This window comes from Fukomys damarensis, unplaced genomic scaffold (assembly GCF_012274545.1).
Source record: "Fukomys damarensis isolate Sample0158 unplaced genomic scaffold, DMR_v1.0_HiC HiC_scaffold_30, whole genome shotgun sequence".
Lineage (NCBI taxonomy): Eukaryota > Metazoa > Chordata > Mammalia > Rodentia > Bathyergidae > Fukomys > Fukomys damarensis.
Genome location: NW_022900942.1, coordinates 46,700,256 through 46,718,433, shown reverse-complemented (window position 1 = coordinate 46,718,433; position 18,178 = coordinate 46,700,256). Strand labels below are relative to the sequence as shown.

The following is an 18,178-nucleotide window of genomic DNA, read 5'->3' as shown; positions in this document are numbered from 1 at the left end:
TGGATATAAGGGAAGAAACAAAGGAACCCAATAAAGTACTATATTTAAAAGTAAAGAAGGAGGATGAGCCTCCTCCTAGAAAAAAGTTCTGAGAGATGATCTCCATTTTCAAAGTCTGCTGCTGGGACTGGCAGCTTCACCTTCTCTTGGAAGTGTGGTAGAAATGGAAGGTCTTAGGCCTTACCACAGGTCTACTGGGTCAGAATCTGCTTTCTAAGATCATAAGTGATTCCTTTGTATATTACATTTAAAGAAACACTGCTGTAATGGTCCTTGCGGTGCATACCACATCTCAGTTCACTGACAGCGTATCATTGGATACCTTGTTAGTTGTTCTTTAAATTTATTTGTAAAATGAGACTGTTAACAGAATCAGATTTTTTTAATGAGAATTAAATTGATATCTTTGTCTTAATTTAGAAGCACCACACCCTCAGAGGTTTTACTGAGCCATCCACAGATACTCTTAACCACTTGTTTGTAGCGATAACTAATTATGACAAGGTTGTTGAGGAATCTGAAGAAGGGAGAGATGACAAGTACAAAAATGATAGAGCTAGAAAGCGAAATATATGAGAAACACACAGAGTCACTGGATTACTTAGATTGGAAAAGAGAAAATTAAGGGACTCTTAAACTCAGCTTACGTTTCCACTCGAATGGCCTTGCACAGTGACATAAATAGTTCAAGTAGACAAATATAGGAGTATGAAGAAAGAGCAGAAAACCATATACTGAAATTAATAGCTCATGGAGGGTTTTAAGTTATGACAAGAACAAATCTTTTACTTGAAGATAGGGAGCAGAATGAGATAACTTTTCTTTAAGGAGCTTCTAAGTCTTTTCGCCTTAGCTAAGGCTGAGAAGCCTCACAAAGCATTATTCACTCAGTGATCACCTTTCAGGGTCTAGAGAGCTTGGTGTGTATTATTAGGAATTCCTTTTTGAAATTGGAAATTTGCAAGTGTTATTCATTGTTATGCACTGCACCTTATAAAGAAACTTCCTGGGTGAAAGGGTGCGATAACAGCTTTTTCTTCTACAATGCTATGCTAGTTCTTGTAACTCACAAAAAGCTGAATTGATTTGAAGCAACCTTCCAAATAGGGAAAATATTTCTACTTTGGGTCTTGCTGAAGCATATAGTGCCTTTAAATAAAAGAAATATTTAAGTAGGTTAGAAGCAAGAGAAAATGTATGTCAGCAGAAATGCTTTTTCAATGTTATCTTTAACGTCTATGGTGAATTCTTAAAAATGTATATTCTCTTAAGAATATTGTGTGAAACTATAAAAAAGTGAAAATTAAATCAGTCTTGTACATTGATAGTTTACTGTTTAGGATCTCTACATATAAACTTTTAAGTAAGTGTTCTTACTTTAAATTTAGAACAATTTCCATTGTGTAGGTATATTCCTGAAAAATCTCAGGGCTTACTGACCTGAGCAAAAGACCAAATAATACATCTCACTGTGCACCATTTAATTTTGAAATTCTGTAAGAAACAAAGTAGACTTAAAAACCTCAAAAGGAGCTGTTTAAATATTCCAGTCAGCTATTAATTAGTCTTGTATCAGTGAGTTGAACTCCTGTGTAGATCACAACTTAGTAAGGAGATAAACATTTATGTGAATTCTTCTCTAGCTCTGCAAACCACAGCATCCTACAATCAGTTTTGTTTTGTTTTTGCCAACAGCCTGTTTTCTCTTTCTTGACCAAGTTTAGGTGATTGAGAACCAGAAATTTGAACCAGTAATGTTGGACTAATACCTAAATATGTGCTTTTACCCACTGTACGTAATTGCCTTGTATCTTAGGACTGTTACATAGTATTCAGAAAACATTTGTTCAATGCCTGGAAGAAAGCTTGGCAGGCCTTTTTGCATGAGCTTTTTTGCTGCCTTTGCTTTGGGTGTACCTCTTCTTAGCCCCAAGGACAGATTTTAGTTACTATATCATGAGAACATGGAATGAGTACTCAGTAACAGTTTGTCACCTAACTTAATGACTAAAACCACAGATTGTTAGAGAGTTCTTAGGAAGCTAACCTGGCATGTAGGATTCTGCTTCTCCCATGATAACTTATGGTAGACATAGGAGGACAGAAGAGATTATGTAATAGTAGATAAAAACAAAAATGCAAACAACAAAAACAAAAAAAGTTTTCTTGCAACTTTTTATTTAATAATTTTCAAACAAAAAAAGTTGATGGGTTATTACAGAGTTACCATATACCTTTTACCTGATTCAATAATTATTTTCTCACTATATTCCTTTACCACTTCTGTGTATATGTTTATGTATATATAAATTTAAATAACCTATATAAATATATAAATTTAATATATAACATATTCATATATATGTGTGTTTACTTATAAATTTACATTTATAAAATATATAACATTTATTTGCTTGAACTGCTTGAAAGTGGCAGCTGTCACTTAATGTTAGCCCTAAATACTTCATATTTATCTCCTAAAAACAAGAACATTTTACCTTATCAACCACATTATGATACTTAAGAAAATCAGCAGTAATTCTGCAACTGTTACCAAGTCAGTAATCAGTTTTCCTGGTTGTCCCAAGAATCTTTTATAGCTATTTTTCAACTTTACCAGGACCCAGTCATAGTTCTTGCATGAACTTTAGTTATGTGTTTGGTTTGTTAATCCCACCCCAGACCTTTTTCCCTATGACATGACCTTTTTCAGAATTCAGACCAGTTGCTATTTTTGTTGAAGAATATCTTATATTCTAAATTTGTCTATTTCTTTTTGGTATAATTTAACATGTTCCTTTCTTCTTTTTAATTCCTGTGGACAGTTACTTATTTCAGTGCACAAACTGCCCAAATTTGGCTAACCGTACAGCAATTCCCTTCAGGCTAGCTCCGATTTCTGTGATGAATCCCCTATTTGTCTTTGAACACTTTACTTTCTTGCATTAGCATAGACATTTCAAGCTCACTTTGAACTTTCCCTATCCCAGAATGGGATTCACCCATTTTCCTAGGAGTCTTGATGCTAAACAAATGATTTTTTTTAACTTAATAATTCTTTTTGTTTTTTTTTTCCTCTCACAGAAGCCTCCCTCCATGTGATTCTGTTTTAAATCAGGATTATAAGTACTTGATCCAAGTATCCCAGTTAAGATAAGGTGAAATCTGGTGGTAGGGGTGGGATTCTGCTGGACCAGAAGAATTCTTTTAGTTTAAAACAATCTCTTTACTTTGCCAACCTGCTAGTAGTATAACCTGTCTCTGAACCTTCTTCCTTCAGCCTCCAATTTTTCCTCAGAATTGTTTTTTACTCCTTCCCTCATCTCCCTGTTCATTCTTCTCTGATCTTTAGTTTTATTTTTCTGTATACTGCATTTTAGAGTTAAGCTTTTAAGCTGTGCAGAATTTCCCATTTCAGCTGATAGTTTGTTTTGATGTGACTTGCTTAATACTAATTTATATGTTATTCTATGAAGGCTTTCTTTGAAGTGATTGTAATGACTGCTTATTTATCTCTGTTCTTAAATACTGTTTAAACAGACCGACATGTTAAATTCATGCCATTGTTTGATTTATACCTTTCTTTGGGTTTCTCTACCTATTGCACTCATTGGCCCAGGAGTGAGTAAAACATATATTCTCTTCATTGTACCTCACCAAATCAGTGAAGAGGGCATCTCCCCCTATTTATATGTTCCTAATATAAATCTCTCTCTCCAGATGGAAGGCTGAAATCTTATGCTAGGGAGGAACGAAAAGTGGGGCATGTTAAAATCTGGTAAGATCAAGAAATACATAAAAATAGGATAAAGATAGGGCTACAGTACCTGTTTTTATATTCTGCCACATGGCATGTATTTAAATGAATTTGCTTATAATTTCTCTCAAATGTTGACATTTAACTCCTAGGCTGTATAGTTACCTTTGGTTTTTTTTTAAAGTAAAATACATATTCTGTGACCAAGCTAATATGGTCACCTAGTACAAACATTACTGCCTATGGTAATGGCCTAAATAACAAATTTTTTTATATACATAATAGCTAGCAGAGACTCCTGCAACCACCACAAATCATCTAGTCTTTTGGAACTTGCTAACAAAAAACATAGAAATGTAAAACCAGTCTACTGGAACACAGATTTGCTTTAAAAACCTATTAGCTTATTTAGACCAAAGTTCATTGCTCTAAATTGCTGTTGTTAAAGACACCAAGTATTCAATAAGCTTCCTAATTAATGTATTCTCTAAGCTTGATAACCTGTCCTTTACCATGGACCAGCACTTCTTCTGCAAGCCATCTCTTACTGCTTTTTTATTGAAGGTTAATAATGAGAATAATGAAGCAATTGGTTATTATGCAGGCATGATTGACAAAAATTATTAGAGGAAGAATCTGCCAAGAAGCAATGATTACATCATGAAACTGTCAAGGAATACTGAAACCATTCACCATTTTTGTTATTTAAGAGATATTATTCCTGCTCTTAATCATGTTGAAAATTGACCTGTTGAAACAGTATTTATGCAAAATAATCCCATTCGACAGTGATTCTTATATGAATAGCATACATAAGTGTTAAGAAGGAGATTCAGAAATGATCTGAAGGAAAAAAGAGCCTTAGAAGGAAGTTACCATAGTTAAAAGTAAGAAACAGAACTTTGTCTTGGCTAAAACTATCTGCCAGTCACTCAGTCTACAAAGTTTAGTGAATTTTTTTGGTTGAGTATTTTCATTTTGATTACTTCTCAGATTTTAGGAGCTGTGAACAGGGGTACCTCAGGTTAGGTTTGCAAATTCTTTATCCTAGCTGGTAAAGAATATAGGAGAAAAAATACATATATGGACAGAAAATTTATAGGTTATGGTTTTATTAATGAAGCATGGATTAAACTGATGTTACACAAAATAAGACAAAGATCAAATTGCACTCTCTTTATATTTAATTTATATTTAATATAGTTAGGAACGTCCTATGTAAATTATGCAGTAATTATTTTCACCAAAACAGAATCATCATTTTTACTTCACATTTAATTTTCAATAGCTTTATCAAGATCTAATTAACATAAAACTCACCCTTTCCAAGTGCACACTTAAATTACCTTGAGTATGTTCTCAAAGGAGTACAAACACCACTGCTACCTCACTGCAGAACATATTCATTACCTTATTTGCCAAACCTTTACCTAGCAGTTACTCTTCTTTTCTTCTCCCTTAATCTCTACCAACTACAACTCTACATTCTTTCTGTAAGGACTTGCCTGTCCTGGACATTTCATAAAAATAAAATCACATAATATATGACCATTTTGGTCTGTCTTTTCTTACTTTATATGTTTTCGTGGTTGATATACTTTTTTATGACCAATATTCCATTAGTTGGTAGACATATGGGTTTTTTTCACTAATGATGCTCTGAATATGCATGTTTGAGTTTTTGTGTGGTTATGCTTTGGGTAAGAAGTTCTCTTGGGTAGAATTTCTGGGTTACATGGTAATTGTGTCTTTTTGAAACACGGCTAAATTATCTTCCAAAGTGGTGGCACAGTATTACTTTTCCTTCAGCTATGTTCAAAGTTAGTCTTTTCCATGTTTTTATCAGCATTTGCTATTAGTCTTTTTTTTTAAATTGTGGCTCTGCTAGTGGATATGATGCAGTTTCTCGCTGTGATGTCAGTTCCCATTTCCCTAATGACTGTTTATGTTTAGCATCTTTTCTAGTGATTCTTGGCCATTTATATATTTTCTTTTGAGAAAGCTACTCCCACCCCCTCTTTTTTTATTTTGGTACTGGGGACTGAACTTGGGACCTTGCACTTGGGAGGCAGGCAGCATAACCACTGATCTAAATCCCCAGCCCTATTCTTCCCATTTTGAAATCAGGCTAATAATCTTTTTTTTTAATCTTATTGAGTTTATTGGTACTTTTTGAGTATACAGTACAGTTACATTCATCACTGGGATCTTGTACCTTTACATGACAGATCTTGGTTCTCATTTTTTCCCCATTCCCCTGCCCTCCCTTAACCCTCTCCATCCTCCCCTATTTACAAACACTTTGTTTCCATTTTTTCCTTTTCTCATATTTTTTCTTGACCCTTATTTCCTTTCCCCTATTCTTCCCACTTCCCCTACACCTTTAGCCCTTTACTTCCTATTTCACATTATCAGTTATATAATTTATATTTTTAGTTTTTCACAGCAGAGAAACTATTCAGTATTTACACGTGTGTTATTTATTTCACTTAAGAATATGGCCCCAATATGCATCCATTTTCCTATGAATGACTCTAGTTTCTCATTCTTTATGGCTAAGTAGTACTCCATTTTATAGAAAAACCACATCTTCTTTATCCAGTCTTCAACTGATGGTCAAATGGACTGTTTCCAACTTTTAGCTATTACAAAATGTGCCGCTATAGTCATGGGTGTGCATTTATCACTGTGGGATGATTCTTTTAATTCTTTTGGAAAGATACCCAGCAGAGGGATAGATGGGTCAAGTGGAGCCTCTAATCCTAGTTCTTTGAGTTATACACAGATAATGACTTTTAGGGTAAGTTGAAAATTAGAAAAAACTTTTCTTATTCAATAAATAGCACCAGGTATGTGAACAGAGAGCTAGCATAAAGTTACAAAAATATATGCTAATAGTGAATTCATTCCTAAATGACTAGTGACAGACATTTTGCAGGGTACATCAGAAGGCAAAAGACTACTTAGCAATCATCACTGAAGCTCTATTTTGAAAAAAAAATCTAGATTTGGAGCAAAAAGAGACTGGGGAATTAAGGATTCTCAGCGGTGACTATTGTCTATCGGAGGCTTTGTTGAATAACACAGCAAATGTTGGGCAGGCAAAAAAATGAGAAAGAGGTGGCATGTAGTAGGCTAATAATCTTTTGCTTGTTGTGTACAAGGTCTTTATATAGTTTGGATTCAAGTCCTTTATCATGTATTGATTTCCAAATATTTTCTTTCATTCTAAGGGTTGTCATTTTAATTTCTTAATAGTATTTTTTAAAGCACAAAGAGTTCTAAATTTTAAATTCAATAGATCTATTGTTTTGTGGATTGCTTGTGCTTCTAGGTGATTGTCGCCTAATCCAAAGTCACAAATATGTACTTCTAAGTTTTTTTTAAGAGTTTTAAATAATTTTAGCTCTTACATTTAGATCAGTGGTTTATTTTCATTTTATGTTTAGAATGGCTTGAAGTAGGAATTCCTTTGTATGCCTGCATTTGTTTTACTTTTCAGAGTTAAAGAATTGAGGCAAATAACTTTTGACTAGGATAACCATTACTACTCTCTGAATTATTCTTTCATGATACACACACACACACACACACACACACACACACACATACATAGAGAGAGAGAGAGAGAGAGAGAGAGATCGTATACATCAGTTTTCAGCTGATGACATTATACTCACCATTCTCTTGCCAAATACTACATTTCTATCTCTGTTTTATTGGAATCTGAAAAAGCAGTACTTATGTATGCAGTTTGAATCATTTTTTTAGTTATTTTTTCCCTTAATGTTCAATCTCACCTCTTCAGCTACAATATAGAGAATGCCAAGAACTTCTAAGTCTGTATCAGAAATACCTATCAGAACAGCAAGAGAAGCTCACCATATCTCTCTCAGAACTGAGTGCTGCTAGAATGCAAGAGCAACAGGTAAGCATCTTTATTCTTATCCTTTCTTGTCTCTAATGGATCAGCAAGATGTCAGAAGTGTCATTTGCCTTTTATGTTAGTAGTCTCACACTATATATTATTGTCATAAAATACGCAAATACAAAATGTGATTGAGCTGATGTCTTTTACTCTTTCTCTTTCCTTTTCCTTTCCTATTCCTCGGGTCAGATGTCATGAATAAGAACTTGAAGCAGCCTGTGGATTAGTGAGGGAACTCTTTTTTTTTCAGCTTTAATTGAGTTTATTGGTACATTTTAGGTATACAGTACAGTTACATTCATTGTTGGGATCTTGTACCTCTACATGACAAGTCTTGATTCTCATTTTTTCCCCTTACCTCTGCCCTCCCTTCACCCCCTCCTCCCCTCCCCATCTGCAAACACTTTATTTTCGTCTTTTCATTATCTCACATTTTTTTCTTTTCCCTTTTTACTCTTCCCCTACCCATCCCACCTTCCCTACACCTTTAGCTCCTTTCTTCCCATTTCACAATGTCAGTAATCTTATTAGGATCTTATGCATTATTGCAGATTATTCACACCAGGGAAACTATTTGGTATTTACACATGTGTGACTTACTTATTTCACTTAGGAGTATATCTTCAATATGTATCCATTTTCCTATGAATGAATCTATTTTCTCGTTCTTTATGGCTGAGTAATATTCCATTTTATAGAAAAACCACATCTTCTTTATCCAGTTTCCAACGGATGGGCAAATGGGCTGTTTCCAAGATTTAGCTATTACACATTGTGCCGCTATAAACATGGGTGCCCATACTTCTCTGTGATATGATTCTTTTAGTTCTCTTGGAAAGATACCCAACAGAGGGATGGCTGGGTCAAATGGAACCTCCAGTCCAAGCTCTTTGAGGTATCTCCATATTGATTTCCATAGTGGTTGCACTAGTCTGCACTCCCACCAACAATGGAGAAGGGTTCCTTTCTCCCCACAACCCCGCCAACATTTGTTATTGTGTGATTTCTTGATAGCAGCCATTCTTTGTGGGGTGAGGTGGAATCTCAGTGTTGTTTTCATCTGCATCTCTCGAATGACCAGTGATGTGGAACATTTTTTCAAATATTTTCTTGCTGCTTTTACTTCTTTGTCTGAGAAATGTCCATTTTGGATGCCCATTTTTGAATTGGGTCTTTATATTTGGGGGGACTGATTGTTTTGAGTTCTTTATAGATCCTTGATAATAGTCCGTTATCTGAGGAACAGCTGGTAAAAGTTTTTTCCCACATTGTAGATTGTCTCTTAGTTCTGCTGATGGTTTCTTTTGAAGTACAGAAGCTTTTTAGTGAGATGAGATCCCAGTTGTTGATTCTGCTAGTTCCCGTGCTACTGAGGATTTATTCATAAAGTCTTTTCCTATACCAATGTCTTCCAGAGTTCTGCCTAACTTACCTTCCAGCAAGTTTAATGTTTCTGTTTTGGTATTTAGATCTTTAATCCACTTGGATTTTAATTTAGTGCATGGCGAAAGATAAGGGTCTAATTTTAATCTGTGGCAGGTGTGACATGCAGTTTTTCCAACACCATTTATTAAAGAGGCTATCTTTCCTCCACTGAGCATGGTCAGCTCCTTTGTCAAAGATGAGGTAGCTGAGTACATCTGGGTTTGTTTTTGTGTCTTCCAGTCTGTTCCACTGATCCTCAGGCCTATTTCTTTGCCAGTACCATGCTGTTTTTATCACAGTGGCTTTGTAGTATAGTTTCACATTGGGAATTGTTATACCTGGTGCCATGTGTCTGTTGCCTAGGATGGCTTTTGCTATTCTAGGTGTCTTATGGTTCCAAATGAATTTTTGGATTTTTTTTCTAGTTCTTTTTTTTTCTAGGAGCCCAGCAGTGTGGTGGTATAGTTTTGTGAAACAAGAAACATGAGTTAAACTGGAGATAGCTAAAAATTGTTGAAAATTTTCTTCAGATATCCTTATTTCATGACTAACTTTCCTTAACTCTTAATAATAGGTTTTTGAACACTAGAACATACATACTAGACATGGGGAGAACTACTTCTTTCCTTGTAAGAAGCCGCAATGTCAAATAAAACATAAAATTTTATTCTTAAAATAACAAATTTTAATTTTGTGTCCAGATTTGGTATTGGGAATGGTAGCTCATTTTTTGTAAGGAACTTGTCTTTGAGAGATTTGTTCTGTTTTTTTCTTTGTGTCAGCTGCCATCTGCTAAGATTACATACTACAGGGTTTTCTTACAGTTTTATTAAATCCATAGTTCTCCATAGTTTTATTAAGCACATATCCTAGCTTATGATTTTATATTTCAACTTCTCCTGTTTCCTTGGAAATAAAATGATTCATCTACAAGGTTTTTTTTTTTTCTTCTTTGCTCCTTACTCTCTTTCTTGCTTTGTCTCAAAGATGAATGCATTCCTCATTCATTTTGTAATTCATTCAGCTTGACAAGTTCTTCATTATGGGTTCTAGGATGTTCTTCACTTGTTCTCTTTAAATTGAAGCATTTCATTGACATATGTGCATCACTTCATATCTCATCTTTTTAAAAATTAATTTTATTGGTACATTTGAGGTATACAATATAATGATGTTTATCATTGCAAATTTTCACCTTTACATAATCCATCTTGGTTCTTATTTTTCCCCTCTCCTCTGCCCTCCAGTTAACCCCTACATCCTCCTTTTCTGCAAAGACTTTATTTCCATTTTTTCCTTTTCTCATATTTCCACTCCCTTTTTCCCGCACACTCCCATTTCCCCTTTGCACCTTTTCTTCCTTTTTCACATTATCTATTATACCTTTTAGTCCTTATTTATACTTTTACCCCAAAGAATTAAAAGAATCATACCCCAATGATATATGTGCACCCGTGTTCATAGCAGCACAATTTGTAATAGCTAAAACTTGGAAGCAGCCCAGTTGCCCCTCAACGGGAGACTGGATAAAGAAAATGTGTGGTGTTTTGTTTTTGTTTTTAATAAAATGGAGTCCTACTCAGCTATACAGAATGAGAAACTAGAAACATTTATAGCTAAATAGATGCATATTGAGGCAATACTCTTAAGTGAAATAAATAGGACTTCATGTCTCATCTTAAGACATAGTGCTTACCCATTGTATAATCTTAGTCTTGGATAGATATAGAAGGATATAATAATTGTAGTTGTGGCACATGTACATATTAGAATATTGCCACAATTGAGTGTTATTTTAATATTATGTATCTAAATTTAAAAACATCTCAAACTATAATGCTTATAACTTCTATTTTCATCTCATTTGATACAATTTAAAAAGTGTATTTTTTCTGTACTATTTATATTAAGACAGCATTTTGAATAGCTTTTCCTCTTCTAGTTTGACAGTGTTGGTGTGCAAACCTACCTTAATATTTCTATCATTTTGGCACATAAATATAAAGAAGTAGCTTTAGAATTTTTTCTGGGATTTCTCTTTTCTTTAAAGTGAATAAAATTATCACTTTTTAAGCTATTAAAGTGGATATTGATGAATCATTGCTGTTCTGATTTGGTTAAAATACTTATACAGAAACTTCATTTTCCCAATGACTACTTATCCCATGTCTTTTAATATAGAATTGGGTCATGTACTGGTCAGGAATCTAAAATATGCTAAAGGTAAATCATTGCTATGTCCATGTGTAATGTCTCTTAGTGATTTCTACCACTGTTGTTGTTGTAGCTTTATTAAAAGAGTTTTGGTAGTGCTTAGGGCCACACAGTCTTGAAATTACTTCATATCCTTTGTCTATTTTCATTAATTTTGTTGCTTAAATTTTAAGTACCAACATATAGACATATAGTAATAAAGTTCCTTATTTAATTCTCTCTAATTTTATTCTTTGTATTTTACTGTTTTTAATGTATAATATGTATGTAATTTCTTATTTAATAGAAGCTACATTTGAGCTACACTACCACTTTGTTATAATAAGCTCTAACTTTATCAATAATTCAAGAAACTTGACAATACTTCTAATTGACAAAAAGAAAACAAATTTAAGGTGTCATAGTCTTTATACTAAGTTACTCACAAAATAAAAGGTTAAAAGGGAAAAGAAAAATAGTATTAACAGTTGACTTCTCATCAGAAACAATGGAAGACAGCAATAGTGGGATGACATATTCAAAGAACTAGGCTAGGGTACCTTTAGAAATTAAGCAAAACTATTATTCAAAAATGAAAATCACATAAATATGTTGCCAAATGCTACTATAAATGCTATACTAGTTGATAGTGTATCTGCCTTATGATGAATCTTAATCAAAGTCTGTTCAGATAAAAGGAAATAACATAAATCTGTGACTTAAATTAACAGAGAGAAAAAGAGCACCAGTAATGGTAATTGTGTGTTTTTCTCTCAAGTAAAGTTACAGATACCCCACTAAAACAATAATTAGAAACTATCTTGAATAATTTGTAAGGTATAAAGATAATGCGTGTACGTGTGCACATTTGTACAAAGCAGAGAAAGGAGCTATGTTTGAACACATTTCCTATATATTTCTGGAATTATGTAAGTTGAAAGGAAGTAAAACAGTCTAATCACAAATAATGGGATCCCTCTATGTAGAAAATCTGAAGATTAGGGACTGGGGAATTAGCTCAGTGGTGCCTCCACCTGCCTCATAAGCACAAGGTCCTGAGTTTGATCCCCAGTACAAAAAAAAAAAAAAAAAAAAAAAAAAAAAGAAAGAAAGAAAGAAAGGAAAGAAAAAAGAAAATCTAAAGATTAAAAAAACTGACAAAATTAATCAGTGCAGAATACATGATACATATGCAAAAGTCAGTTCCATTTGTGATTGGTACCGCTGAACAATTAGAAAAGAATATATTTAACAAAAGAAGTGTAAAACTTGTACAATAAAAACTACAGAATATTGCTGAAAGCTTTAAAAAATCTAAATTAATGAAATTAGATTTCAAGTTCATGGATTATTGGACTCAAATGTTAAAATGGAATCTCTTTCAAAATTGATCTATAGATGTTTTGTTATCTGTATCAGAATTATAGTAGATTTCGATAATTTCTTTTTAATAGGAACTGATGAAACAATCCAAAAATCTACATGCAGATACAAAGAAATGAGAATAGCCAAAACAATTTGAGAAAGATGAATGAAGTGGAGGGTTGCCTTTTTTACAGTTTCAAAATTCCATTCTAAAGCTATACGACAGTAGGTAGAATTTTTAGGTGGCCCATATGACTTTTACCCTCGACTCCTTTTACTCTGAGTACTGTGTTACAATACATAGTAAGAAAGATTATCTAGGTATACCTAGTCTTAATCCCTTAAGAAAATAAAAACTTTTTCCTGTTGTGAGCAAAAGAGGAAGTCAGAGAAATTTGAAGTAGGAAGAATTCAACACATTAGGGGCTTTAAAGATAGAGAGGACTAGAAGCTAAGAATAGGCTGGCCAGTAGCAAAAAAAAAAGTGAAGATTTCTGAGTCCTACAGCCACAAAGAACTGTATTCTGTCAACAACCTTATTGAGCATGGAGAATTCATTAATAATTCCTAATTAGACCACAGCCTGCTGACAATGAATTCAGTTTTTGCTAAATCAATCAGAGAACCCAGTGAAATCTAGGATTCTGGGATTCTGACCCACAAAACTATGAGCTACTGAGTCTATGTTACTTTAAGCCACTGCATTTGTTGTGAGTTATTATACAGAAATAGACAACAAATACATATAATTTTCAAGACAATGTAGTACTGCCATAAGAATGGACGCATAAATCCATGGAACAAAATTGTTAATTCAGAAATACACTTAACAATTATAGTGAATTGAGTTATTTACAAAGGTGCTCAGGTAATTAAATGGGGGAAAGAACAATTTTTTCAGCAAAACATGATGTGATGGACAAAAAAAATAAGATAAACAAGGGCTGGGGATTTAGCTCACTGGTTCCACCACCTGCCTTGCAAGTGGAAGGTCCCGAGTTCAATCCTGGTACCAAAAATTTTTAAAAAAGAAAAGATAAACCATAGACCCTTTCTTCATACCATGCACAAAAATTAACTTCAACATTATTCTAACATCTAGAATACTTGCCTTGAAGCTAACTTCAGATACTGAGGTTTTATTTGCACCAGTTTTTACTGACTTCTAAATAATGTGCTTATCAATGTTTTATCCATTGTTAGATTTATTATAGTCAGTTTTTTATTCAGATAATTACACAAATTACTGGTATTGTATATCTTTTGTTACTACCGTGAGAGAAGGGATCAGCTTCTGTATACTTTTTTGAAAATCACACGTATCTATTCTAGATCGTCAAACCAGGCTAAACTGAATAATAATGATTACTTGTGTAATTCTTCTGATTTTTACCTGTATATTTGAAAAATACAATTCTACAGTTGTGTACTTACAGTTTTGGATTCTGTGTTTGTTACTGAACTATTTTGGCATTTTCCACTATGGCTGCAGAGTGTAGTTAGGTATAGCATGGCTTAATCATTTTAGTATAGTGAGCAATTAAAATTCACACTGGCAAGCTGGGCGTGGTGGCGCATGCCTGTAATCCCAGCACTCGGGAGGTTGAGCCAGGAGGATTGCTGTGAGTTTGAAACCAGCCTGGGCTACATAGTGAGTTCCAGGTCAGTCTCAATTACATAGTGAGACCCTGTCTCAAAAAATTGAAAAAAAAAATTCACACTGGCTTTTATTACTTGAGTATTGCAAATTGTCTTTCCATATTCCTTCCTCTCTGTGCCAAAAGACTTCTATAAATACCATGAAGTCTAGTTAACTAACCTCAAGTTAACTAATACTAGTTCGTGTATTCCCTTTGAAAAAGAAAAATCTCAGGGTTTAATTTCATAGACCCCCCCCCCCGGGGATACTTGGCAGAGTTTTTTTTTAACCTTTCAAGCTTTTGGAAGATAAAAACAAAAAAATCCATTTCCATCATTTATTGCTGTTTAACAAACTACACAACTTAGACAAACAACTAACATTCTACAATTGAGCTAGGTTCAGTTGGATGCCTTTTGCTGATCTTGCCTGTGGTCCCTCATATGGCTCCAGGCAACTACATAGCATGTTGGCTGTGATACTGCCAATGCTGAGACTCTTTTTTTTTTTTCTTCATGTTGGCTCAGGTCCTCTTGCTGGATGTAGACTCTACATGGCTCACGTAAAGATGTTAGACTTCTTCCCTGGAGTCTTAGGGTTCCCAAAATGAAAAAATGGAAGCCTTTGGGAATTTAGGTAGAACAGTGTTGGTCAAAATGAATAATTTGTTGGACTAAATTCAAGGGGAAAGGAACTACTGGGAGATATAGTTGTTGGATGCCAGAAGTGTAGCATACAGCCACAATGATATAGCCATTTTAATTTGCATTCCTAAGATGACTAGTGGAGTTGAACATCTTTTCATATGCCTATTGTCATTTGCCTTTTCATTGAAATACATTTTTCAAGTTTTTGCCCACTTATGAGCAATTTAGCTTTTCATATTAATTTGTAGAAATTCTGCATATAATCTCTATGTTAGTCTTTTATTGGCTGTATGTGTTACAAACATCTTTGAGCAATTTGTAGTTTGTCTTTATGGTGTTTTTGATAAGTGAAAGTTTTTAATTTAATGATAGTTGAATTTATCAATCTTTTATGGTTTGTGCTCTTTGAGTCCTTCCTTTCTCCAAAGCATAACATATTCTTGTACATTGGCTTCTAAATGTTTTAGAGTTTGAAACCAGCCATATAAAGAGCCAGGGAAGGAATGTTCTTGACAGAGCAGCAAGTATCAACTGGAAGAAATATGCACTTAAAATTAGTGAGAATGAAAAGCTGAAGAGAAAGTCTTGGTTCAGAATGAAATCATTTAAAATGATGTATGGTTCTGAGGTGCAGAATTAGAAAGGAGATTCCTTTGGCCTCTATACTTAGAAGTATCTGGGTTGGTAACCATAACTCTACTCTCAAGTATCTGGTTCAGTGACAATAGGCTAATGTCTGACATTCTATGAATCTGTCTCATATCCTGTTTTTATAGTAACAGATACATGCTCTTGTTTATAAGCATTGTTTTTTAGAATAAGTCTGTAAATAATGCTTGGATGAAGCTGGGCGTGGTGGCGCACGCCTGTAATCCCAGCACTCCAGAGGCTGAGGCAGCAGGATCGCTGTGAGTTTGAGACCAGTCTGGGCTACATAGTGAGTTCCAGGTCAGTCTCAACTACATAGTGAAACCCTGTCTCAAAAAACCAAAAAAAAAAAAAAAACCTTGGATGATCCAATCTCTGTAAAGAATACTAATTCCAAAATGATGATGTGAAAAAAATGATTGAGTTATTAGAAATTAAGATACTTGAGAGGGGGCATAGAGGTGAAAGGTGTTGGATTCTGGTTTTGCTGTGCTCTGTAATGTTTTTAATTCTAAGAACAATAACATGTATTTCATCCATTTTATGTCCGAAGACAGAAGATAGCATGCATTATCTTGGCAAATTTTTTTAGAACATTTCTTGTCTGGAGTTAAAGATTTGGACATATTGGGATACTGCCTATGTCTAATTTGGACATGCATATTGGATTTGCCTTCTTATTGGTGCCTGCAATTTACTAGATGTTCAAATGGAAGGAATCCACTTTGAGGTTTTGGGTTGATACTTTGATATAAGAAAACCCTGTCTCAAAAAACCAAAAAAAAAAAAAAAACCTTGGATGATCCAATCTCTGTAAAGAATACTAATTCCAAAATGATGATGTGAAAAAAATGATTGAGTTATTAGAAATTAAGATACTTGAGAGGGGGCATAGAGGTGAAAGGTGTTGGATTCTGGTTTTGCTGTGCTCTGTAATGTTTTTAATTCTAAGAACAATAACATGTATTTCATCCATTTTATGTCCGAAGACAGAAGATAGCATGCATTATCTTGGCAAATTTTTTTAGAACATTTCTTGTCTGGAGTTAAAGATTTGGACATATTGGGATACTGCCTATGTCTAATTTGGACATGCATATTGGATTTGCCTTCTTATTGGTGCCTGCAATTTACTAGATGTTCAAATGGAAGGAATCCACTTTGAGGTTTTGGGTTGATACTTTGATATTCCTTTTTTCATCTACTTGCTTCTTATTAGGTTTACCTCCTTTTCCTCCACTCACTTCCCAAAGTTATATTACAAGGCAGTAGAGAGTCCTTCAAGAACTGTTTAGGTCTGTGTAACGAGTGTGACCTATTGTCATCTGATTCCATTTGTTGAAACATTCACCTATAAAAATTATTTTTCATTTTGATGATGTTTTAAGTTATTGAGAAAAGATTATATTTCCTTCCTCCTTCCCTCCCTTTCTTCCTTCTTTCCTTCTCTCTTCTCCCTTCCCTTCCTTGCTTATTAAGGTTTTTTGGTTTGGTTTGTGGTGCTAACTTCTATGACTTTCATAAAAAGTATCCAAGGAGCATATACCTTCTAAAATGTCAAATTATTCCCCATCCTAAAAAAGGTTCATTTTAAAAACAAATTGTTAGTTTCTAGTAAATCATGTAAAATACTTCTTTTATTATTTTAAAAGTTTTTAAAAATCTAAGGTACTCTATAAATGTTCTGTTCTGTATATTTGTAACCTTGATTTTTAGTGGCATTCAGGTGAAAAAGTTGAAAACAAAACTGTCTTTAGTCTTCAGTCAAGTATATCAAGCACATGACAGAGTGCCTGACACAAAGTGGGTATTCAAATTTCTTATGGAGTTTTTGTCATTATTCATAATGAAACTTGAGAGATTAATGTCTGAGTAATAGTAGAAAAGTCAGACATTGATTTCAGTAATGTACTTCTTTGTGGTTTACTTCATCTATTTGCTAAACCTTTCTGAGACTAGCCTCTGTTGCTAGGGATTTTTAAAATAACACCAGTTCTTTTCTACCAGTAGGTCCTTTTTTACACTTCTAAATATTACCTTCCATCTGGAATGCCATTTAATCCTAAAGGGAGACACTTGTATTCCAGAACTGTAGCACACTGCTTTGAATAAACATACCCTTTTATTGAGACTTCTTTTAAGTGGGGTCTAAAACTGTCTAATATGGAAACTCACATTTTAGATTTTACCAATAAAGCAAAGACATCTGGCCATGTATCAGTTGAGCTGCTATTATCAGCAATATCTCCTTGCCGGCATTATTTGTAGTATGAAAGTTATGTGATTCTATACTAAAGAGACATGAGATGATTTTAAGGTTGGTGTCTCCATCAGTCAGCTTCACATTACTATAACAAAATACCTGAAATAATTAATGCTCCCTCAATCTTCTTTAAGGGCATATCCCCAGTGACTGAAGAATGTAGGGAAGGAAATAAACAGAGCATTAATGGTACATCAAAATTTGGTATATCAAAAGGTCTAAATTTTATGTGAAGGACAGAGAAAAAAGAGATACTAAAAAAAAAAAAAGAAAAAAAAGAAAACAGACCAGTTCTCAACAGGAAGAAAAAATG

General features: G+C 33.9%; 1 protein-coding gene across 5 annotated transcripts in view; it reads left to right on the top strand.

Annotated features, from left to right (window-relative positions):
• Positions 1-18,178, top strand: part of Kiaa1328 (KIAA1328 ortholog) — a 266,616-nt gene that overhangs the window by 82,569 nt on the left and 165,869 nt on the right. For all 5 annotated transcript variants that reach the window (XR_004514763.1, XM_033757356.1, XM_033757355.1 and 2 more), the window contains one exon: positions 7,558-7,685. Coding sequence is in view for 4 of the 5 variants with exons in the window: in XM_033757356.1 (XP_033613247.1) it covers positions 7,558-7,685 (128 nt within the window). In the remaining variant the exon portion in view is untranslated. The remainder of the gene's footprint in view (positions 1-7,557; positions 7,686-18,178) is intronic.